This window comes from Anguilla rostrata, chromosome 14, assembly GCF_018555375.3.
Source record: "Anguilla rostrata isolate EN2019 chromosome 14, ASM1855537v3, whole genome shotgun sequence".
NCBI classification, from domain to species: Eukaryota; Metazoa; Chordata; class Actinopteri; order Anguilliformes; family Anguillidae; genus Anguilla; species Anguilla rostrata.
In genome coordinates this window covers 41153111-41178131 of record NC_057946.1, presented here as the reverse complement: position 1 = coordinate 41178131, position 25021 = coordinate 41153111, and the positions used below count along the sequence as shown (strand labels likewise).

Sequence of the window (25021 nt, the reverse complement as noted above, 5' to 3'; positions counted from 1 at the left end):
GAGCTAATTTTGTTTTTTCTTTACTCTTAATCTCCTCCCACCGATCCCTCTTAGATTCAAACAAAAACATTGTGGTTTTCCATGCCCTGTGAATACCCCCAAGTCACACCCCCGCCTCCTCTATGTGCTACCCTATACCCATCCCTCAAAGTCAGAAATCTCCGAACTCAGATGCTTCAAACTAAAATCCCCCTTCCCCTCAAAAAACATATTTTAAGTGACACCCCAAAATAACAATCCTGTTGACAAACAAATTAACCCTAAACCATTAAACAACTCCATCCTCCCTTTAGGTTCTGTGGGTGCATACACATTCATCAGATGAAACCTTGTGCCCCTCCAAATACCACCAAGAACCAAAACCCACCCTAACTCCGAATAAAGTCAGTGGGATAGAGTTAGGGTTAGATGCAATGGATGTTAAGACAACTTGTGAAGGTTTTTTTTTTTTTTTTTTCAGCACAATGAGTTTTCAAAGATAGTTTCAAGGTGTGCAAATTGACTGGTGCTTACTTAGACCAACTGACCACTGCAATTTGGAGAAGTGAATTAACAATACTGTAGTAATTTAGTGCTAAAATAAAGAATTTAAAGGGAAACAATGCTATTCATGTTAGTTCACTTTTCTCCACACCACACACTATTTACCATTCACAATGGTCCTCATTAAACTATTTTTTTAAAATAATATATTTATTACATTTTTCATATACAACACAGAACAAAACAGCTCAGACATGAAAAATATAATGAGTAGGTAAGAATAAGAAATAAAAATATAAATAAAACAATAATGGGCATTATATCCATCCCCAACCCTCACAACCCCCTACAACAGAGAAAGACAACATCAAATAAATAAATATACAAACAAATAGCAAAAACTGGGTTGCAGTAAAGAAGGTACAGAGACAGGCTAAGCCAGTTTATGAAACCCTTGTGGTATGGAGGATGACAGCGTAGGTCCAATAATATTCTAAGTAAGGGTCCCAAACTTTATAGAAAGCGTCCACTGAGGAGTGAAGCATACATGAGATGTATTCATTGGGAATACACACCATTATAAGATTGTGCCACAACATTTTTGTTGGAACAGCATCCTTGATCCAAAGGAGCAAAATATTCTTCTTAGCGACAAAAGTCAATAAATTGAATAGCCTCTTGTGTTTGATATTTATAATATGACCATCTGGGAGACCAAGTAGGAGGCACATAGGGTCTAACTATTGGAACACCATAACACACAGTTCATCCATAATACCAGACCAATAGCTTTGTAGCTTCACACATGACCAGAAACAGTGAATGTAATCGCCAGTCTCAGATCCACACAGCAGAGCGGAGACGCATTAGCATCCATTTTGTTCTTGAGAGCAGGTGTTATATGTGTGCGATGTACAATTCTAAACTGAGTAGATTTGGTTCGATTACAGATAGATATTTCCATAGCATGGATCCAGACCTTCTGCCAGTCTAGGTTATCAATAGTGATGCCCATGTCTCTCTCCCACACTTGCTTAGTAGCTTGGGAATTTAGGGCTCTATAAAATACACTAATGCGTTTCTTGGATACCTGTAAAGATAAGGCCCTTTTTACATGTGAGGTGGCACTATTGGTTGTTAATGTGGAATCTTTAGTGATGAAGTGTCTGACATGTAAATATCTAAAAAAAAACTCACATTTCTGTAAGCTATATCGCTGCTGTAGCTGCTGAAAGGATAGTAATGTCTGGCCATTGAATAGATCTCCTAACTTTGTTAGCCCCTGGCTGTACCATGCTTTAAAGCCCCGGGCTTGACAGCCTGGCAGAAAGTCTGGGCCATCCAGAATGGGAGTAAGAGGTGATGTTAACTGAGTACAGCCCTCTATAGTACGGATGGACCTCCAGGCTTTGACTGCACTTAGTGATAGGGTTAGTACAGAGGTCCTTGACAGCCTTAAAGTTGTTCACAAACAACAGATTCCACAAGGGGCATTTGGACTGAGAGGATTCAATGTCGAGCCAAATTGCGGCTGGGTCATATTTGAGCCAATCCGCTATCACTCGAAGGTGTGCTGCTGGCTGATAGAGTCTCACATTTGGTACATCTAAGCCCCCATCAGAGCCAGCTATTCAGCTCATCTTCAGTCGGGGATTCCTTTTGCTCCAGATAAAGGAACTCAGCCAGCCTTCAAGCACCTTGATAACCTTGTTTGATAACAAAATAGGGATCATTTGCAGTGGGTAGAGTAGTCTGGGCAGGATGTTCATCTTAATGAGAGCAATCCTACCCAGCCAGGAAAGAGGTAGGAGGGCCCAGCGATCTAAATCTGCCTTTATAGCATCCAGAAGAGGAGGGAAATTGTTCTTAAAGATCTGACCATATGTAGGTGTTATGTACACTCCCAAGTAAACAAAACCAGAGGGTGACCAGTGGAAAGGAAAAGGCTCGGACAGGCTTGGGACAGACGTCAGAGACCCCAGCGGCATGGCCTCAGGCTTTGCTAAATTAATTTTGTACCCTGAAAAAGTGCCACATGTCGAAATGGCTTGGGTCAGGCAGGGAATAGAGGTTTGTGATCTTGATAAAAATATCAATGTGTCATCCACGTAAAGAGTAATTTTATGCTCCCCCTCTCCAATGAGAATACCAGATATTAGAGCATTTTGCCTTATTGCTTGGGCCAGTGGCTCTATAGCAACATCGAAGAGCAACGGGCTAAGAGGGTTGCCCTGTCTATTCCCACGGTGAAGGGTAAAATTGCTAGATCTCTGCCCACAAGTCAGAACTGCTGCCGTTCCTTTTTTAAGGATAAGAGACATATTGGCCTCCCTGAGTGATTGGGGTAGGATCCCGTTTTCAAATGAATGGTTCAACATAACCAGCAAGGGGTCTAAGAGAATATTGTTAAACTCCTTATAAAACTCACACCCAAATCCATCTGGCTCTGGGGCCTTCCTGATGGCACAGATTTCAAAGCAAGCACTGCTTCCTCTCTTGTGATTGGGGCATTGAACTGTAGTTTCTGAGCTTCTGTAGCCTTTGGGAGTCTCAGGTCTGAAAAAAATAAGTGCATAAGGGCTAGGGTATTGTCAGGCTCTTCCGACTTGTATAAATTGAAATAAAATAATGCAAACTCTTTATTAACAGTTTTGGTATCAAATGATCTGACACTATTGGAGTCTGTAATTGAAACAATAGTTTGAGAGTCGGCTCTCTTTTTAACAAGATTGGCAAGATATCTGCCGGGTTTATCCCCAAACTCATACAGTTTCTGTCTGGCGAATTTAAGGGAATGCTCGGAATCTTGAATCAGCAGAATGTTCAGTGCAGCATGTGTGGCCGTCAATTCCTTGAGTGAGTTTGGGCTTGGGCTTGATATGTAGTGTTTCTCCAAGTCAGCTAATCTAGAGTCAAGGAGCTTATGCTGTTCATTCTTTCATCGACTCTCAGATGCTACAAAAGACATGATCAAGCCCCAGGAGTAAGCTTTACACATCTCCCAAAGGATAGAGGGATTGTCTGTAAATAGTGAGTTAATTGAATAAAACATCTTGAATTCTGAGGTAAAGTAGGAATTAAATTATCATCTTTGAGAAGAGATGATTGAAGTCTCCAGCACCTTGACAATGCCCTTTCCTCAGAAAGAGAATAAACCACGTATAGGGGGCATGATCAGATAAGATGATGCTACCTATGGTACATGACAGAACCAAAAACATTTTTGATGAAGGAATGAATAGGTAATCAATTCTAGTATAACTTTTATGGGGGGCAGAAAAAAAGTAAACTCTGAGTCAGTGGGAGGAAACTCCCTCCATACATCTGAATACCCAATGCCATGACATATAGAAGTGAGCACCCTGGCTTGCTTTGAAGGAGGAGAGATGCCTGGGGGACGTTTATTAAGAGGATTAAGATGGCAGTTGAAATCTCCTCCCACAAAGGAATTCTCAGATGCCAGTTTTGCAAACTCTGCAAAGGCCTTAGAGAGAAAATCAGGGGAATACCCAGGAGGGCAATAGAGATTCGTAAGTGTTACAGCCTTACGTGAGAGTACTCCCTTGACAATCACATAGCAGCCTTGACTATCTTTAACACAGTTAAGGGACCTAAATACAAGATTTTTATTGACCAATATGGCCACACCCCTACTAAAAGAAGAACATGTTGTTGCAAAGACCTGCCCCACCCAGTTCCTTTGCAGTTTGGCATTGTCCTTGTCTTCCAAATGAGTCTCCTGGAAGAAATCAATGGAAACATCCTCTTTTTTCAGAAAAGACAATACTGCCATTCTCTTGGCTGATTTTTGGAGACCCCGGATGTTCCAAGAACAGAGCTGAATGGTATTTAAATTAGACCTGGCCACGAGACATTGTATTAGCTATGTTGACAAGATGATCAGCCCAGACCCATGGCACAATCCAAACCTCTTTGGGACGTGCATCATGTGACCCATGTTATCAGAGTCCCCGGCCGGTTAAACTCAAGGGGGCTGGGCCAACGACCCGAATATTCAGGCGCCTGCTGTAGTTCTCTGCCATATCCAATTTCTCCGTTAGAGCACTGACCTGCTTTTCCAGTTTGAGAATCCTTGGCTCTTGTGCTGTGAGTTTTCAACATCCAGAATTTTAGCCTCTGCTTCATCTAGCCGCTTCCCAGTAGTCTGGAGCTCCGCAGAACGCTTATGATTAGTCTCGGCCAGGAGACTGAGTCTTTCATCAATTACTTTTATAATATTAGCAGTCATCAAATTAAGAGCTTTAGCCAGGGCTGGGTCAAGTTCGTCGGAGATATCAGACACGGTCTGGTTGCCATCTTGTGTGCACTCGCCGGGTTCAGACGGGGTGTCTTTTTTGTCTTTATTCCTTTGGTTTCTTCCTAATTTGTCAAACGACTGGCCAAAAGTTTTCTAAGGACATAGCACAAAATCTTCATATCAAAAGTGGCTTCCAATGCACGGTTGTTGTCAGGCTAAACAAATAATTAGAATCGAGTGGCAGGGAGCTCTAGCCAAAACGTTGTGCTCACCTCGCCACCATCACGTGACCCCCTCATTAAGTGATTTGAAAAAACGTATTTACACAAACATGACATGAGACCAAGTTATTAAAATCTGAGTTAATCCAATTTATCTCCCATGTGCACCCAACTAGTGGAATACTCTTCCCAGACTTTGAGGCATTAGAGCGACATCTGATGGCAATACAAGTCACTACATTTCTGGCCAGGCAGAGTTTTAGGACAGACAGTGTAACACTGTACATACCTCTAGTAAACCTCAGTGTACACATTAAGGCTGTCCCGTTGCTGTTCGATAATCAAGCTAGTTAAAATCTCAGGAAAATTTTAACTTTTGAACATATAAACATTCAGGGGCGACATGGCTCAGGAGGTAAGAGCGATTGTCTGGCAGTCGGAGGGTTGCCGGTTCAAACCCCGGCCTGGGCGTGTCGAAGTGTCCTTGAGCAAGACACCTAACCCCTAACTGCTCTGGCAAATGAGGCATCAATTGTAAAGTGCTTTGGATAAAAGCGCTATATAAATGCAGTCCATTTACCATTACATTCAAACATGTAATCCTGTTGCAGAGATGAAATAAGGAGCCCAGCAGTGCTCTGCACTCAGTGTGGTGCTCATGGTAGCACACAATATCAGAGCAATAAAAGCCATGCTATTGTTTATATGGAGGCTATAAGGTGTTGAAGTCCCTACCACTGGAAGAAAAAAGAGAGAACAGGAAATAGTTTCAAACAATGGGATTTGGCCATAGAGGAAAGCTTATCTTATTATGAGCAAGCTATTACACAACCTCATTCTCCATTCTCTACAATGTTTCGCATCAGTTGACAGTAAACAAAAATTACATTTTTAAATTTGAATGAATTTCTCTTTTGAGATTCATTCAAATGTTTTGGAAAAAGGGACAGTTCTAGTATACATACTGCATTTTCACCTTCAAACTTTCATTGAATGATGGTGAATAATCTGCAGAACTGCACTAATACTCTTTTCTAAATGCAACTGTCTTAGGGCCAAGAGAAAATTACCGGATCAGATTATCAGATCAGACAAATGGTAAACACTGTGTGGGATTTTCCAAAGAACCTGCTGGTTTTCACCATTACTCAGCACTTCACAAAGCAAGTGAATACAGTCAATGCAACTCACCTGATTTCTTGCCTTTGACTTGATAGGTCTTCCTGTCATACACTTAAATACAACTAAAAACCCAAAGAATGAATCAATCAATCACAATTTTATTAATAAATAATTGCACAGTAAAACAATGGGGACTAAGCACATTTTGAGAAAGGGGAGAACAGCTGAGGGTTGAAAGAAAAATAAGCGCAAAATAAAATGGCAGACTGTTTAGATCATGCAATGGCTCCTTTTTATCTGGGAAGAGCAGAAGTATTGGCAGAGGGACCCCAGTGCCTTCACTCGTTGCCACTGTCCTCGTTATCATCCTCTTGCGGGCCCTCGCCTGGCCCCTCCCTTTCAGGGTAGTTAAGGATGTGCCGGTTGGCCTGGATTAGATACTGCTGCTGTTTGAAGTACACCTTCAGCATGCCTTTGATCAGCACAAACGCAATCCCGCCCTGTGTGGGGGGGAGAAGGCGGGGTTAGACAGGGGACCTCCATCAATCAGTCTGGATGTGATGGACTGTTAAAAGCTGGCGGTGTGAAATCAGCCATTCTCCACCTTTTCAACCGCTCCATAATATTCATTCTCTTCCTTGTTCCTTTGCTTTCTCCCTGCCTGATGTCCACCTTGGTCACCCTCTACCTTGCCCTCTCTCTTATTCCTCTTTCACTCTCTCACCAGTATGGTACGCTGCAGGCTGGACGGTACTCTCCGGAACATCAGGCGTCCTGCCAGGTTGGCAATTGTGGGGAAGACAAGGGCACCGCACAGGGTGCGTGATACTGAGAGGTGGTCACTGCCGTAACCCCCGTCCACCGGCACACGTGGCACAGGCCGGCCAATTCCTGCAGAGTACGAGAAAGGATGAGACCCCTGTGATGGACCTCATACACATCTTGTGTGTTCCACTGTCTCTCTCACCGAACACTAAGGTTAATTACGTTTCTGAATTTTTGAAAAACAAAAGAATTTAATTCCTTTAAATACCACTTAACTTTCAGAATTCAAGCCCGACAACCCACCCACCTGTCCTTTTATGGCTCTGCGGGGCACACCTGTCCTTTTATAGCTCTGCTCTGCGGGGCACACCTGTCCTTTTATAGCTCTGCTCTGTGGGGCCCACCTGTCCTTTTATAGCTCTGCTCTGTGGGGCCCACCTGTCCTTTTATAGCTCTGTGGGCTCCACCTGTCCTTTTATAGCTCTGCTCTGTGGGGCCCACCCGTCCTTTTATAGCTCTGCTCTGTGGGGCCCACCCGTCCTTTTATAGCTCTGCGGGGTCCACCTGTCCTTTCATAGCTCTGCTCTGTGGGGCCCACCCGTCCTTTTATAGCTCTGCTCTGTGGGGCCCACCTGTCTTGTCATAGCTCTGCTCTGTGGGGCCCACCTGTCTTGTCATAGCTCTGCTCTGTGGGGCCCACCTGTCTTGTCATAGCTCTGCTCTGTCGGGCCCACCTGGCAGGATGCCGCTGAGCAGCTGCAGTTTGGTGGAGTGTTTCTGCCAGAGTCGGACGACGTAGTCCTCCCAGCGAATCATCTTCCCCAGGACCAGCATAACCGGAATGGTGGGCAGGCCCATTAGCAGGAAGAGGGGGTCCGCCCTCTCCATCACATCCAGGCCCTTTTTATGGCCGACCACCTAGGAGATAGAGAAAAATGGGGAGAGGAGAGAGGATAGGATGGTGAGAGGAGAGAGAATAGGATGGGGAGTAAGAAAGGTCAGCAGAGAAGGTTCCTTGAGAGTAGACACCTAATCGTCCAGATCCATATCAGCATGAAAGCATCCATTCACTGCCCCACCACATGCATTCAGACGTCATGTTCTCTATGACAGGCAGCCAGCCCCGCCCCACCACCCACCACCCCCTACCCCACACACACCTGCATGACTGTGACCGCTCCATAAGTGACAGCTGACCAGTAGACTGTGCCCACCACCACTCCAGCTGCTGCAAATGGGCTGACCCTGGAGAGGGTACGGTCTACCTGCTGGAGAAAGTACACCAGGGGCCCTGGGAAAGAGGGAGGGATGGTGAAGATACAGAGATTACGAGGATGGTGGATGGGAGATGGAGAGACAGCGAGGGAGGCAGAGAAGCGTTGTAGGAATAAGCGTAAGAGGGGTGAGCAGAGCTGGGTATCAATACTCTATTTTCAAGGTATCAATCAAATCCAAATGATCGAAAGTGGCATCATAACAATGTGGTCAAATGATTCCACCAATGGATTCCTACCTTCCCATATGTGAGTTTTTTTTTCCCCCCATAGCCACACACCACACAACGTTTTATGTGAATGGCCTCTACATGGACATTTCTGGAGTGAAGGTCTCTTATATATCATTGTCTCACTACAGTTGGCGGTGTTCATGTCATCTTGTTTTATACCCAAAAACCTAGCTCCACTCTACACCCGTGTACGTGGGTGTGTGCGCATCTGTGCATGAGTGTGTGCGCGCGCTTCTGTGTGCACACGTGCGTGCGTGAGTGGTAGTGTGTGCGTGTATGTGAAGTTGTTTGTATGTGTGAGTGTGGTTGTGTGTGCATGTGTGTGATTTTGTGTGTGTGTGTGTGTGTACATAGGTGTGTGTGTGCAAGCGTGTGGTTTTGTGTGTGTGTGCGTGGTTTTGTGTGCATGCGTGCATTTGTCCTCATCACTTCAGCAGTGCTGAACTATTTTCCCAGGTATCCACGTATCAGGAGTGGTTGTGTGTGTGCTTGATTGTGAGTGTGTGCGCGTGCGTGGTTGAGTGTTCGTGCGTGTGTGCACGTGGCTGTGCGCGCGCATGGTTGTGTGTTTGTGTGTGTGCGTGGCTGTGCGCACGCACGTTCGTGGTTGTGCGTGTGTGCGCGTTCGTGGTTGTGTATGTGTGTGTGTTTGCTTGGTTGTGTGTGTGTGTGTGTGTGTGTGTGCGTGCTTGTGTGTGTGCGTGCATGTGTTTGTCCCATAGACTGTATAAAAATATGGACAAAGCTACTGTGACATCACCCATTGACTCTCCGTGGGTCTCGAAAACATGTTTTGAAGCTCAATGGCGGGCGCCGCCATGTTGTCGATTTGGAGCCAAAACCAGAGTTCATGGTCCGAACCATAGACGGCATGAACACAGTGTGATTGACAGTCCGGGGCGGAAAAGCCATTGACCTTCAGGCTTACTTCACTTACCCATCATCTAAATTGATTTCTGAACGAACTTGAGGTAAGCTGGCTGTCTGCCGTTATGTTTTATAATTTATTATCAAATGTTTACAGAGCTGAATTTCCATCCGTGACTGTACTGTTATTTCACTGCTTTATAAGTATGAAATTAATAATGTAATTGTGTTCAGTTATCTTCAATTTATGTTTCTCAGCTAAACATCAGCGAATATGCTAGCTAGCATATCAGGCCAGAGCTAGTTAGGCTAGCCATGGTTAGCTCACGCATTAGCAATAAATGTCCCTCAGAACTGCTGTTAACCTAGCAAGTTTTCACCAAAGGTTATCGCCACAATCCATTAGTAATGAGCCAATAACTGTTACACCACCACTGTATGTGGTGTTCACTCACTGGGTGACGCTAGCTAACCTTTCGCAAGTCACATTAAACAAGTAGAAATTAACACCATCAGCAGTGATGAAAAAATCTACCAAATATTTTAATAATGGATTTGCAGGCGTGCATTTCAAATTATTTGTATTTTCTTGTAGACCATTAAAAGCAATGGAGAAGAGCCAACGTCCTAATTGTCACATTGTCTGTACCCATCGTTTACAGCAAAGTGCTCGTTATTTTTTTAAGGTGAAAGAAAACCATTGGGTGCCCTAGTGACGGATGCGGAGCTGAAAAATGAGCAGGCAGAAAATCCCCTAAAATGATTAACGTTATTATTAGCGTCAACTTGTTTTTAATTATTGGGCTTGATTAGAAATGACAAATTACTAAATATGATAGAGACAGTTCTCAATTAGTTTAGACGAGAAAAACATTCTATTTGCGTCGCAAAATTGTACACATTTCAATTGACATTAGCATATTAAAAACTGGATAAACCCTTTCAAGTTCATGGCAAAGATCAGGATATACACAGATTTTGTCATTTGCACGAGCACAGGTTAGATGGCATTTTTGAGTATATAATTCATTTTGAATTTGATTTATTTGATTTGTCATAGCATGGCATGATGAAGGAAACTGTATTTATCTACAATTGAATTATTTAGGTCATGGGCAGACTTATTAATCAAGGAAAATGATTGAAAGTCAAGACTGCAGCTGCAGCTTAAAAAAATGAAAGAAGTGAAAAATATTGTTCCTTTTACACAAAGCAACATGAAGTACACGCTACTACAAAACCTTTTTCATATATGCTAAAAAGAGAGTCATGGGTCCTTCATAGCTGACAGGTGAAAGAATGGACTCTGTACAACAGGTTACAATACAGCCTGAAATCGTTTGGTTCAGACCTGGCTCACACTTATCTGACAAACCGAGGAATACAAATTGAAATTAGTCATTTGAATAATGACCAACATTTAAAGCCGTGTGCACTCCCATTAATTGCTAGACGTAAATAATTCCCTCACGACTAAATTAGTAGCATTCAAAGATCATCGTAGAAGTGCCTTAAAACAGTGATTAAGGTAAAGACTCGCACACTCCCTCAAACGATACTCCAAAAATATAACGGCAAGATATTTATTTAGCCATGAGCTTGGTTAACGTTTCTACCACATCAGTATACTATTATATACATTTGTATAACACTGCTATTATATTTTCCGGAGCATCAAGCGAGTGTGTGAGTCTTTTCTTTACCTATTTGACACGTTTCTGTGACCCAGCACTTTGGGGGAGTTTATTGTACGTTTGTTTTTTCCCCACACTGCGATAAAAATCGTTCCATGTTTAAAGTAATTGTTTGCATTATAGCTCAATATAGCACAATATGAACATGGGAAGTTTATCATTCATAGCATGCCTAGTTGTTTCTGGCATAATGTGCTGTAGAGGGTAAACGATCCCTCTAAAACGAAAATCACGTAATAAGAAAAACAGCACTTGTTAAAATGATCGGACTGCCAATTGTGGTCGGAACCAAAGCCAACATTCGCAGGGACTAAGTCTGAGAACCACTGGCTTAAATGCTCTTGTTGGTCTCTTAAATGCTAAAAACATGTTCCTTTCTCAATTCCAGTCTTACAATGATGGTTAATTTAGTTTTAATTTTGTGCGTGTGATTTCACTGTGTGTTGTATGTTATCCAGCAAATTAAATCATAAACCTTAAGACTCTTAATTCGCTTTGTGAAACGGAAAATTCTGAGGTCCTTCCCAAAATCGGGATTATAGTAGCTTTGTCACACCCGTGAAGCATTGGCCCAGGTAGACATTTACGGAATGTACACGACTGACAAGCTCTCAAACACGTTTGATAGATTGAATATTTGCCGGATAGGGTTAGTTAGCTAGCTTTCTAGTCGAATGGCTTGGTAGTCGAAGTTGGGAACAGTTTTAGCATACTGGACTACCCATAGCAAACAAGCGTTAGCTGATCAGGCTTTCTGCCAACTAATTATTTGGTTAAGTAGGCTAAAGGAAATAGTAAAAATGACTTGGCTAACGAAAAAACATCAGAGGAGGATTATTTTATGGTTGATCAGCGCAGCTGTAAATAGCACATGCCATAATAAAATCACTATACGAAATGGGATGTCTGCATTTTCTGGCTTTGCACAGATGAGATAACAGGTGGACGATGAGTCGGAGCCGCAATGTCAAGGCCAAAAGGCGCCGTCACAACAAACTTCATCCCCCCTATTCACTTCCGGGGTTACATTGTGCCGTTTGGTCAGATCTCTGTCCGAAGATTCAAATTTAAATAAGCTTTATTTGCATGATGTATATTTAGACATATTGCAAAAACATGAGTACAACAAACAATAAAAATAAGAACCGAATACAGATGTGTGTGTGGTATTTCTGTATCTTAGCTTGTGTAATGGCGTGTGTAAATTAAGTGAAACAGTGAGTACAATAATATAAAAAAATCTCTCTCACTAGCAAGATTCATAGATCGCTAGCTAGCTAGCGAGAGAAATAAATAGATAGCCAGTGAGACAGATCACTAGCTAGCTAGCTGGAAGAGTTTCTTTTATACTTTTACAAAAGCTTCTCTTCCTAGCTAGCCAGCTAGCTAGCGATCGCTCATGGTCGTTAGAAACCAACAGAGAACGCTTGACACTAACTTACGCATTACGGGAACGTAACCCGGAAACGTAACCCCGGAAGTGAATAGGGGGATGAAATTTGTAGGGGGGATGAAATTTGTCATGACAGCGCCACCTCCCAGCCCAGTGACCATAGACTGTAGCCCATACTGTAGCTCAGTCCACCGCAGTAATCAGGAAGTGTACCTCATTGGTCCACATAAAATATTATAACAGTGCCCAAATGACACAATAAATCATGAAATCGGCCCATGGACAGTCATAAGATGAATAAAATACACATTGTGACTATTTGTTCTTGTGAGAAAAAATTATTGACTTTGTATTTTGACCGCATTTGGACCGTAGACTTAAGCCGCGTTTCCACCAAAAGTACTCGGAACTACTTTTCAAGGAACTAAAAAGTTCCTTCAGCCCATGGTTGTCTGCGTTTCCACCGCGGTCTAAAGTCCCGCGAAGATTAGGCAAATTAGCCCACTGACGTATGAAAAAGCGACGTTGTCGTCGGGTCATCTGTCCTATGATTTCTTCTGTAACCCCATACTACCACCGAAGTAGCCTACATTATTTTCTAATAACCGGGACAGCCCGGAGGGGTTTATTCCACTTATATACAACGGGTTACCAACAATGACTACATATGGTTACTTTTGTATTTATTGATTTTTATCGATTTAATCACCTGAAATTGAAATATTCTTCCGGGGCCGTTTGGGCATATTTTACTGTTGTCATGCAAAACTGTCGTTGGTAGTTGAACTTGGACCGTTGTTATGCAACAAATAGGATATAACAGGCCAATAGTCAGATTGTAACTGTTTTATATATCCTCTCAAACACATTCATTATGTTTTTATGCGAACATTCACTTGACATCCGAGGCGACAGAATGCATTCACATTTCCAATATAACTGGCAACAACAGCAGAAAACATGCACACGTTGTAAACAATTTGCTGTTTGATTACTTTCTCATCATCAATTCCATATAGGCTAATCGCAAAATGACAAGAATAGAACGAAAACTCTGACTTGCGTGAAAACAGCCACCAGTGGTACAGCCACCGTTTGCTTTCTTCCAAAGTTACTGCTAGCCGAGCAGCGAAGTGTGCCCTCCAGATGCGAGCCATGCACCATAAATTAGTCCATAGTCTTCCTGGTCTTTTTGCGGAATTGAAGAATGGCAGAGTAAAATTACGGCAGTCTGAAAAAGCTACAGGGACGATTACTAGAATTAACTTGTTATTTTACCCTGACAAAAAGTGCGGAAGGTGATTTCCAGTTTGCTTTTACTGTATCACCAATGAAAATTACGCAGAACTACCGCATACCACACATAACTGTATCAAACGTTTTGAGTCAACAACGGGCTAACAAAGAAAATCCAGAAGAAAATATTGAGCAACCGAATTAAACCGTTTGAATGTTTTGGTATGTAATATGCTGTCCCAGCACGAATGCTTAGCATTTTATAAAACGAATACTAAAGCAAGAAAAGAACAGAAGAGCACACGTTATAATTCCAAGACGTTGGCAGGCTATAACCAAAAGTAGGCTACTGCGCGACATAACTTGAAATAAAACTTGTATGTTATGAAAATAAATCGGTTTGCGGCTGCAGATTTTTATGGCGGTTGAAATAAAACACTGCAAGTAGTCGACCAATCAGAAATTATCAGCGCTTGCGCTCCACCCCAAAGGTTCCGGTACTTTTGGAAAGTACTACCCCCCGAGCAGGGAGGGTAAAATAAAGTCCCCGGAACTTAATTTAGACCCTAGTTCCTGCGGTCGAAACGCATGGAGTTCCTGAAAAGGTTCCTAGTTCCGGGGTAAAGTTCCTGTGGTGGAAACGCAGCTTTACAGGGAAACCGGATATGGAAACACCTATACCGACATTGCCAACTGCAGTGGTGCTAGTGAGCAATGTCTCTCAACAAGACCAGGAAGTGAGCTTCAAAAACGAAGTCTGGTTTTGGCCGCTTGGTTTATCCTCATGACAGCAGTGTTGTAACTAGTTGCCCAGGTATCCACGTATCAGTGGAGTGGTTGGTTTAAATAGATATTGTTAGTAATGCCAGAGATACGTTGATTAAATGAGAGCAGGAGCAGACACAGCAGATGATGGTATAATGCCATTGCATATCACTAGCTTATCCATCACTTTACCACATCTGCAGCCCAGGTCCCACCTCAGAGACGCCAGAGAGTGCAGAGATAACAGAGTGGTCAGGAGATATTGTTTACTTGAATAATGGTTGGTTAAGTACGTGAAAGAGATACTCTTAAATAAAATAAAATTAATAACAATTTTTTCAAACATTTTAAAAACTCATAGTGCTTTCAATTATTTAACAGTAAGCAGCAGCTTTAATGTTCATTCATAACTTTTCAAAACCATTTAAAGAATGTTTTCTTTTCTTCCAAAATTCTAAATTAGTGTTCTAGAACTCCACTGCCTTAAATTACCTGTAGTGATTAGCCGCGTTTCCACCGCAGGAACTTTATGCCGGAACTAGGAACCTTTTGAGGAACTCAGTGCGTTTCCACCGCAGGAACTAGGGTCTAAATTTAGTTCCTGGGGCTTTATTTTACCCCCAAAAAAGTTCCTGCTCGGGGGGTAGTACTTTCCGAAAGTACAGGAACCTTTTGGGTGGAGCTTGCAGCGCTGAACATTTCTGATTGGTCGAGTACTCGCAGCATTTTTTTGTATTTATTTTCAACCGCCATGTTTGAAAATATGCAGCCGCAAACCAATTTATTTTCATAATAACTTCAAATCAAACTTGTATGTTATGCGGCGCAGTAGCCTAGTTTTGGTTATAGCCTGCCAACGTCTTGGAATTATAACGTGCTCTTCTGTTCTTTTCTTGCTTTAGTATTCGTTTTATAAAATGCTAAGCATTCGTGCTGGGACAGCATATTACGTAGGCTACCAAAACATTCAAACGGATTAATTCGGTTGCTGAATATTTTCTTCTGGATTTTCTTTGTTAGCCCGTTGTAATCGACTCAAAACGTTTGATACAGTTATGTGAGGTATGCGGTAGTTCTGCGTAATTAACATTGGTGATACAGTAAAAGCAAACTGGAAATCACCTTCCGCACTTTTTGTCAGGGTAAAATAACAGGTTAATTCTACTAATCGTCCCTTTAGCTTTTTCAGACTGCCGTAATTTTACTCCATTTTACTGCCATTCTTCAATTCCACAAAAAGACCAGGAAGACTATGGACTAATTTATGGTGCATGGTTCGCATCTGGAGGGCACACTTCGCTGCTCGGCTAGCAGTAACTTCGAAGGAAAGCAAACAGTGGCTGTACCACTACTCATCTAAATTTTCACGCAAGTCCGAGTTTTCGTTCTATTCTTGTCATTTTGCGATTAGCCTATATGGAATTGACGATGAGAAAGTAATCAAACAGCAAATTGTTTACAACGGGTGCATGTTTCTGCTGTTGTTGCCAGTTATATTGGAAATGTGAATGCATTCTGTCGCTTCGGATGTCAAGACATGAAAGCGAATGTTCGCATAAAAACATAATGAATGTGTTTGAGAGGATATATAAAACAGTTACAATCTGACTATTGGCCTGTTATATACTATTTGTTGCATAACAACGGTCCAAGTTCAACTATCAACAACATTTTTGCTTGACAACGGTAAAATATGCCCAAACGGCTGCAGAAGAATATTTCAATTCCAGGTGGTTAAATCGATAAAAATCAATAAAAATGAAAGTAACCATATACAGTCATTGTTGGTAGCCTGTTGTATATAAGTGCAATAAACCCCTCCGGGCTGTCCCGGTTATTAGAAATTAATGTAGGCTACTTCGGTGGTAGTATGCGGTTACAGAAGAAATCATAGGACGGATGGACCGACTACAACGTCGCTTTTTCATACGTCAGTGGGCTAATTTGCCTAATCTTCGCGGGACTTTAGACCGCGGTGGAAACGCAGACAACCATGGGCTGAAGGAACCTTTTAGTTTCTTGAAAAGTAGTTCCTGGGACTAAAAGTTCCAGGTAATTTTGGTGGAAACGTGGCTATTGTTACACAAGCAGAATAATGTGATTAGAATGTTCTTAACTGATCGTATTTATGAAGCATCGAGTATCGTGGAATTTCACAAGTATTGGTACCAAAACTGTGAGCTTGTGTGCCACAGAAGGGCAGTTATTGTGCCACCATGTTGTACAAATTGGAGCCAGAGACTTCAAAGTACAGTCAGGCTTTAAAAGTCAAGATAATGTTCAACTTAAAATGGAGACACCTGCACCCACTCCCATGCCCACACCCGTGCCCACTCCCATTCCCACTCACTCCCGTGCCCACACCCAAGCCTGCGCCCACACCCATGCTCACATCCGTGGCCACACCCACTCCCATGCCCACACCCATGCCCCCTCCCACACCCACTCCCATACCCACACTCATGGCCACACCCATGCCCACATTCACTCCCATGCCCACACCCATGCCCCCTCCCACACCCATTCCCATACCCACACCCGTGCCCACACCCACTCCCATGCCCACAGTCACTCCAATGCCCACAACCATGCCCTCTCCCACACCCACACCCATACCTGTGCCCACACCCAGTCCCTCCCATGCCCACACCCACTCTCACTCCCATGCCCACACCCATGCCCCCTCCCACTCCCATGCCCACACCTACTCCCATGCCCACACACTCCCATGCCCACACACTCCCATGCCCACACCCACTCCCATGCCCACACCTGCGCATACACCCACTCCCATACCCACACTCACTCTCATGCCCCCTCCCACACCCCCACCTGTGCCCACACTCACTCCCATACCCGTGCCCACACCCCCTCCCACACCAGCGCACACACCCACTCCCATTCCCACTCCCATACCCACTCACATGCCCACACCCCCTCCCATACCCGTGCCCACATCCACGCCCATACTGTACCCATTTTGGGAAAGACGATTCGGTACTCTGTCCCGCACTGGGGGCAGCTGACCGCCCCGGCGCTGTTCCCCTTCTGCTTCTCATCCAGCCAGCGCTGGAGGCAGGACTGATGGATCCACTTAGTGCAGCCCTTACACCTGCACGGGCTCACCCACTCTGCCACCCGGTCCTCCCGCTCACTCGCAAAGCACACCCAGCAGTGCCTGCAACACACACACATGCTCATACAGACACGCATGGTCATACAAACACACACGCAGTATTAGGACTGGGCGATATACCACAAAGATAATTATCAAATGCAATAACGGTCTTTGCCACCATATGGTGTATTGCCTTTCATTTCCTTTTTTTCAAAATTGCAATGCAAATGCAAAATTAACTACAGTAGAATTCACTTAATTGCATAAAAGAATGTAAAGGACAAGCCGAAGACCACGTGCCAATCATGCCGCTGTTGACATTCAACAGAAACCACCTACCTTCATAAATCTGTGTCTATAGGGCAATGGTTTACTTATGCCACATCTTTAAAAGGCAACTTTTAACATATATTTATAGACCACTATGCAATGTTATAGGACATAATTCCATGAAAATATCTGAAATATGAGCTGAAGGTTTGAGAAACTCAGAGAAACATCAATATAATGTCCATTTTTTACTTAGCAATTCGCCAGAGGAATTATCATTATTGTCTGTTTCACTGTTGGAAACATGCTGACAGCGCTGTGCACAAAAGATTTTACTATCTCCGCTTTATCTCCGAGGGGCGACATCAACTGAGGAGGTAGAGTTGCCTGGAAGGTCGCCGGTTCAATCCCCAGCCCAGGGTTCATACACTTTTTCACCAATGATTTTCAATGACTTTTCCATGACTTTTCCACAACCTTTAACTGAATTTCCATGACCAAAACAAAGACTTTATCTCAGCGGGACGATTTAAAATTATTTCTTGTAACACTAAGTAAAATTACGTCTGCATCTGAAACATATGGTGCCTCTCTAAAACAAACAAACACCAGACAGACACACTTAGATACATTCTTTCATATTTTAATTCGAATAGTTTAACATTTTGTCAATGTCTCAAACAGGGCTCGAAATTGCGACCATTTTGGTCGCATATGCTCCCAAAATTTAATCTGTGCGACTTCGAAATATAATTGGGAGCATTTGTGCGAGTGCAAACAATTGTTCTGATGCAACCTTTTCTTTTTTCAGTCGAACGTCTCTTCCTCTGTACATTCGCTAGTACACTCAGTATGTGCCTTATGAGCTGACGGTGACCCTTCTAACCAATCGTGAGCTTGACATTCTTACCTTTAATGCTGATTTTAAATTGGTTAATATTAGCCTTCAATCACTCCCTTTTGCAGCACTCCACTGTCACGCGACACAGAGAGCTAATGCGTTTACTTATGTTTATGTTCAATTTATTAGCTTTAAGTTGAAGCGAACGATTACGGCATTTTTTTTTGAAACATTAACGTAGTGTTTTGTGTAGCGACCCGGTTGAAACAGCTAATTTCTCCGATGCAGTTTACTGGCGGTTGATTTAATTAGCGGTATTAATGTGACGAGAAGCGCTTTGTCGTTTGAATGCATAACACGCAATTCCTTGAAGAGTCGACACATTTTAGGTGACAGTTTAACTGTTACTTGTAAACCGTACTGTTATATTGTCGTTTTTTATCAATAAAAAATCTATTGCATATATTGTTGGTGCTCCTTACATTTTGGTGGGTGCTCCTAACTTTCTGAAATTGGGAGCACCAGTGCTACCAAGTAAAAAAGTTAATTTCGAGCCCTGATATATTATTGAAGCTGCACTTCCCTGGCATATTGTTGGCACAGTAGGGCCTACGTTTACTAACTGCTACATTAGCAGAAGCGTGCCTGTTGGGCGTGCCTTTAAACACTGAGCCAGACTTCTCACACCACCAAAATACCGCGAAGGTTACGTGCCAATTTACGTTTTATTACTATACATACCATTTTTATGATTGGATTAATTAGCAATTGTATTTGATGCAACTTTAGCTATATTTCCATTACTTTTCAAAAAATATTATTTTCCATAACTTTTCCAGGGCCTGGAAATTGCATTTTAAATTTCAATGACTTCTCCAGGTTTTTCATGACCGTACGAACCCTGCCAGCCGATCTTCTGAGTGTGTCAAAGGGTCCCTGAGCAAGACACCACCCATTGCTCCCAACGAGCTGGTTTGCGCCTTGCATGTCAACCTTGATAGCCATTAGTGTGTGTGTGTGTGTGTGTGTGTGTGTGTGTGTGTGTGAATGGGTGAATGAGAGGCACTCATTGTAAAGCCCATTATACAGTTGTTGCTGCAAAATCTGCTGTATAAATGCAGTTCAAAAATGCAGTTACAAGATTGTCTGACTTTCCAAGCATTCCCTCACTATAGCCAAAGGGACCTGCCATGCAAAAGCAATGGCTCAACGTGGAGAGCATAACTTCTTCCCAGTGGCAAGCTATTATAGTGATGACAGAGGCATTCTAGCCAATGAAATTATATTTCTAGCAGTGCATTTTTTAAAGTTTTTAAGTTTTTAAGCTCGCATAAAAAGCCAGGCATCGTTTCTCCTGCATAAACAAACCATAACTTTTTAGTATGCACACTGAGAACATTACACACAGGTTAAATGTTCTTGATACTTTATACCTAAAAAGATTGTTGTTATACAACAAAAAAATTATTTTGCAATGCTAATCAGAAGACTTGGCATTTGGAGGCCTTGGAAGACATGCCTCGAGCAGGGTGTAAAATTAACACCTGCCTCCCACCAAATGCGGGTGATTTTGCGGAGTGGCTGGTAAATTTGTGAGGCTCACACGCCACAGTGGCGGATGCCCAAACTTTGTCTGTATTGTGTTATTTACATGGCAGTAACCTGGCAACCCATCTCGCGTCACGGCCAAGAGACTCGTCAAACTCAGCTCCTCATTGGCCGGTTCCGCCCGCTCTTTCGCCTGACCAGGAAGTAGCCATCCGCCATGAGCCTCCACCCCTCCTCTTTGGCACGTTTTCCATGGGGATATCTAGACACCGACAGTGACTGTAAAGTGGAGGAATGTGGCAGTATATAGCAGGTGTGAAGAGGCCAGCAGACACCGATAATGAAAACAGTACAGGTGGGGTGTCGCTGCCAGATAAGGAGACGACATTGGGTCCTAAAAAAAGACGTTATTTCAATGAGAAGTGGTGACATGATGAGGCAGGCAAGTTGTGAGACTGGCTGGTGTTCGAGCCGTCTAGCAAAACAATGTACTGCTCCCACTGTCGTATTTAGCCTTTAGCAGCGACTGGTGAGCTGAAAATTGGTGGGGCACAAAACTTTCCTGTTAACTAATCATTGATCTCAAACTGTTTTAATTAATTTTCAGTGATTAACAAACATGCAAACGATCTGACTAATCAATTGGAAAGTGACACACAGCTTCTTCGCTTTGTGTTAGAGAGATTAAATGGTAAATGCGATTGAGAAAAATCAGTTTTAACCACAAAGCAGTGGGGGAAACTATGGGGCCCGTGTGCCACCTTCTCAAATAGTAAAATCTACATTCACATAATTAAATGGACACAAATAAATATAGTTTAAATTATTTACATATATTTTCTCTGTAATTTATTTATTTGTTATATTTCGTACTTTGCTCACAAATCAGTGCCCACCTCCAGCACTCCCACTCTTCCGAGTATTCGGGTACTTCCTGCATGCCGAACAAGTTGTTGAAAAATAAACATCTAGATAAATCATAATGTCTCCCATCTAGAATATTAATGATGTTCATACGAATTAATATCATAAAACCAGGACAGGGCAGTAGCGCTTCAGGGCAGTAGCGCTTCAGATAAGTAGCCAGTAGTCTGAGTGGACCATGAATGGGTCGTTTTCAACTGAAGTCCTAAAGTAAATCACTGATATATTGCAGCTAAGGACCACACACGTAAGGAATAAGGCGTCTGTGTTGATTATTCTGCTACTATTATTTCTGCTACTTAGATATTATTAATACTCCGTCGTAACACACAGAGACAGACCTGCTAAATGTAAGGCGCACCGGTGCCACCAATGAAAATGTTTAGTCGCACTTGACAGATTTAAAATGGTCGCACTCTGGAGCCTTGTACATAGTATTTTACACTTCTAAGGACTGATAATATAATTTGGTTACCAAGTGCCCTTTTTTTTCTTAAAAAAAAAACCTGCTTAGACATAGCTCAGAACAATGAGGAATACTCATTTTTAGTGGTATTGTCATCAAATCTGAACCAGGATTTGTTCATCATTATGACTGTGACAATGTTTCTCAAAGCTGACCGGGCGGGCACAGCCACAAGCATCTGTATCCACTCAAAAAAAATTTTAGGCGAAAGAATAAAAAGAAAACTTCCACTATGGTTGAGCTTCTGTTGCATTGTTTCAGTAATATTTAAACCATTTCTGACAAACTCACAAGGGTTACCCTTCAGATGAGATCAGGATTGTGCCTATGGTCAAAAAGGTTCAATAACAGTAACCATTTTATACTGGGTCATGTCTTTACATCCTTACTTCTCAGGAGGCTCCTCCACACAAGCCATGGCGTGTCAGGTTGGGTCACCTTGATCCCTTCTCACCATGGGTCAATCTGCACAACGGCTGGACAATGGCTCTGTGCAATGCAGACACGAACACATACCTCATCTACGATCGACATGCTTGTGCATAAGATTCCTGCTTTGGTGTCTAAAAACATTCAACATTACCATGAGAGCTTATTCAACGTTAAGACTGTACTACTACAAGCTAAATGAAATGTGTTCAAAAAGCTACTTTTTCTAAATAGGTTATAATTCAATTAATTCGCTAAATACACACCCGAATACTTTTTTAATAAACGAGCAATTGTGCGTGTTTTAAACCCTACAATCTGTAATGGATACTCTCCTTTTTTAGCACCCGGCTACAAAGCTAGATATGATAGACAGTTAGACTATCGAGAACACATGAGTATGACGCTGATATCATGTAATTAGCCGGCTAGCTAAACAACATTTTAAAACGGTAGCAGCAACTGGCCAGCTACACCGAAATTCCAATATGATATCAAAATATTGAAACCAAAGCTCGCCGTTTAAACACTTGGATATGTGTAAGGTCGATTAAATCCTACCTAATTAACGTTAGCTACACTAGGTGATACTGGAACGCTAGACTAACAGACTAATCTAGCCCAGCTAACTACAGATAGCTGCTAGCCGCAGCATTCGTGCAGACTTGACTTCCACAGTGTGGATAATACTAGCCCAGTTAGCGTTTATCACGCACGGCGTTCCTGAAAATATTAGTTCGTTGTTTACTTTAGGGTCTGGGAATAACTACCGTCATAACAAACTATACAGCTAAATGTATTCAGTTAGACCACTGTACAGTTAGCTCGTTAAATTAAATAGCTAATGTTAGCCAGCTTAGTTCTAGGTAATTTTCGTAGCTAAAACTTGAAAACTATCACATTACATTAGCTAGCTACCTAGTCTAGGAAGTTAAGTTTCGTTTTCAGTTTAACTTTCACATAAGTTAACACTATTGGTTTTTCAGTAACTCGCCAAGTTAACTTGACAAGTTAAGCTCGCTATACAATGGTACAAATAAAATGACGATCAAATCTTCACATGGTAGATATTAACAAACTCGCCTGCAAATAAACAGCTCCGTACTTCGGCTCGGCCTGTTCGATAAATATTATAGCTCGCTATTAAACGCCTGCTGGTCGCTGCTGATTCTTCTTCTTTTTTATTTTATAGTTTATTTGCTGATCGTAAACCAACGTTAAGGTGCATACCGCCATCTACTGTTCCGGAGTGCTTCGTATTTTCCCATTTCACTTGAACGGCACTGGTCTATAACTTAAATTCAATTAATCATAAAATACAACGTTTTACGTTATATGTTTGCTTCTACTGAAAGCCTCAAAACACATGTAATTAAATTGATCAGTCCTGGCGCAAACAACAGCCTGCTCTCCATGAAGGGGTATCAACACAGAGCTTGATAACTGCTACAGCTCTGTTTACTATGTCCCCTTACAAAACAAATCCTGCAGGAATTTGAGATTTTCTGAAGATTTCCTGTAGGAATCCTGTAGAAATCCATCAAATCCTGCAGGATTTTAATATTCCTGCAGGAATGAAAGAGGTCCTGCAGAAATCCTTCAAATCCTGCATATTGAAGAATATTCCTGCAGGAATCCTGCAGAATGAAATCCTGCAGGATTGTAATATTTCTGCAGGAATGTAACCGGACCTGCAGAAATCCGTAAAATCCTGCATACTTTAGAATATTCCTGCAGGGTGAACCAATGCCTGCAGGATTAGGTGACCATTGTGCATTATGTGTGCTGTAGTGCATCATGGTCGTACAGTTTTTTGTGTTTGTTTGTTTTTAAGTCATTTTAGTACACACTGCTTGATAGCATGAATTACACACAGTAGCATGGGTTTTGACATTCACTGACAGAATGAAGAATATTTTTTTCAGCACACCAAGCTTTATATTGAAAAGCTATATAAATAAATAAAAGAATAAGACGAAATACATTTTGACAATTGACTGATCAATATAGAACTACACATTCAGTTGAAAGTATAAACATTTATTTTGAATTTGTCTGATTACAGTGATATTAACTGCTAAGACACATAAAAATAGCTAATTAGAATAAATAAAATAACAGAGGATGAAGTGCATTTCAGATATTGTATCCTGAATATACATTTTATGTACAGAATATAGAGACGGTATTCATGAAAATAGGACCCTAGGTGATTGCTTGGTGAAAATAGTGGTTGCAACCATGACATTTATACATGGGGTCTTTGGCCTACTTCCCATTTGTTTGGCAGTAAACAGACATAGTCCCCTTGTAAATCAGGGATGTCTTTGAGATAGACACAGGTAGAATAGATGTTTGTACAGTTTATTAGTTGAACGTCATTTGAAATCCCTAACACTTTGAGAATCCCGGAGGCACTGCAATCCGTTTCTCTGTCTCTTACGCCCATCTGGCTGTCAGTACTGGGTCTATAAAAGCATAGCCCACTTCACTACCAATATTAACAAAAGACATGACTATCCCAACAGACCTATCATGGGTAACCACAACATGGTTTATTCGCTTAGATAAGGTGATTCTGCTTTTTGAGTGAATGCGATTCCCATTAAAGATGGCTCAGTGGTGAAAGTTAAATGTTTCTTGATAAATAATGCCAGACTCCACAAGGAGGAAAGCCTCTCTTGGTGTTGGCTTCCGTACAACTGGACGACCTTGAAGAACTACACATCATTTTTTTTCACATTTGTTGGTGAGTCTGTAGCCCCTTAGCATGTCCTCTACAAATGTTTTACTTGCTTGGTTTGAGTCTGTGCTGTATGAAAGAGATAGTAATCTTGGAATGTGTTGGTAGATTGTAAACATTTCCACTATTTGTCCTGGTACACCCTGTGTGCCATGGAAGAGTTTTTGAAGTCTCCCATTTCTACTCTCAAACATGAATGCACTTTGAGCCCACAAAGGTCCCTGATAAAGGATAAATGAACTGAGCATTCAATATTATGTGGACATTATGGCTGATGTGACATTTCCCATACAGCTGTTCAAACCTCAACACAAATTCACGATAAAATAGCTCAGACAAGGCAATATCATCAGAGGTAACAGAATCTTTCA

At 42.1% G+C, this 25021-nt stretch overlaps 1 protein-coding gene across 1 annotated transcript; it reads right to left on the bottom strand.

Moving 5' to 3' along the window:
* Positions 1 to 6222: 6222 nt before the first annotated feature.
* On the bottom strand, positions 6223 to 24706 carry marchf5l (membrane-associated ring finger (C3HC4) 5, like). Its single transcript, XM_064307135.1, has 8 exons — positions 24695 to 24706; positions 22991 to 23033; positions 21868 to 21967; positions 17287 to 17489; positions 8010 to 8140; positions 7584 to 7767; positions 6809 to 6975; positions 6223 to 6584 (listed from the first exon to the last, which is right to left on the bottom strand). Exons 3-8 carry the CDS (start codon positions 21894 to 21896, stop codon positions 6423 to 6425), a joined length of 876 nt encoding a protein of 291 aa, XP_064163205.1. The 5' UTR covers positions 21897 to 21967; positions 22991 to 23033; positions 24695 to 24706; the 3' UTR covers positions 6223 to 6422.
* Between the last annotated feature and the right edge of the window lie 315 nt (positions 24707 to 25021).

Bases quoted from the DNA above. Each gene is read 5' to 3' on its own strand.
- marchf5l (XM_064307135.1), bottom strand. From the start codon at position 21,896: ATGGCTTGTGTGGAGGAGCCTCCTGAGAA. The intron at 6,976-7,583 runs GTGGGCCCGACA...CGTACTCTGCAG, and splicing joins GCTCAGCGGCATCCTGCCAG to GAATTGGCCGGCCTGTGCCA. The intron at 6,585-6,808 runs GTGAGAGAGTGA...CCCCCCACACAG, and splicing joins GCCTGCAGCGTACCATACTG to GGCGGGATTGCGTTTGTGCT.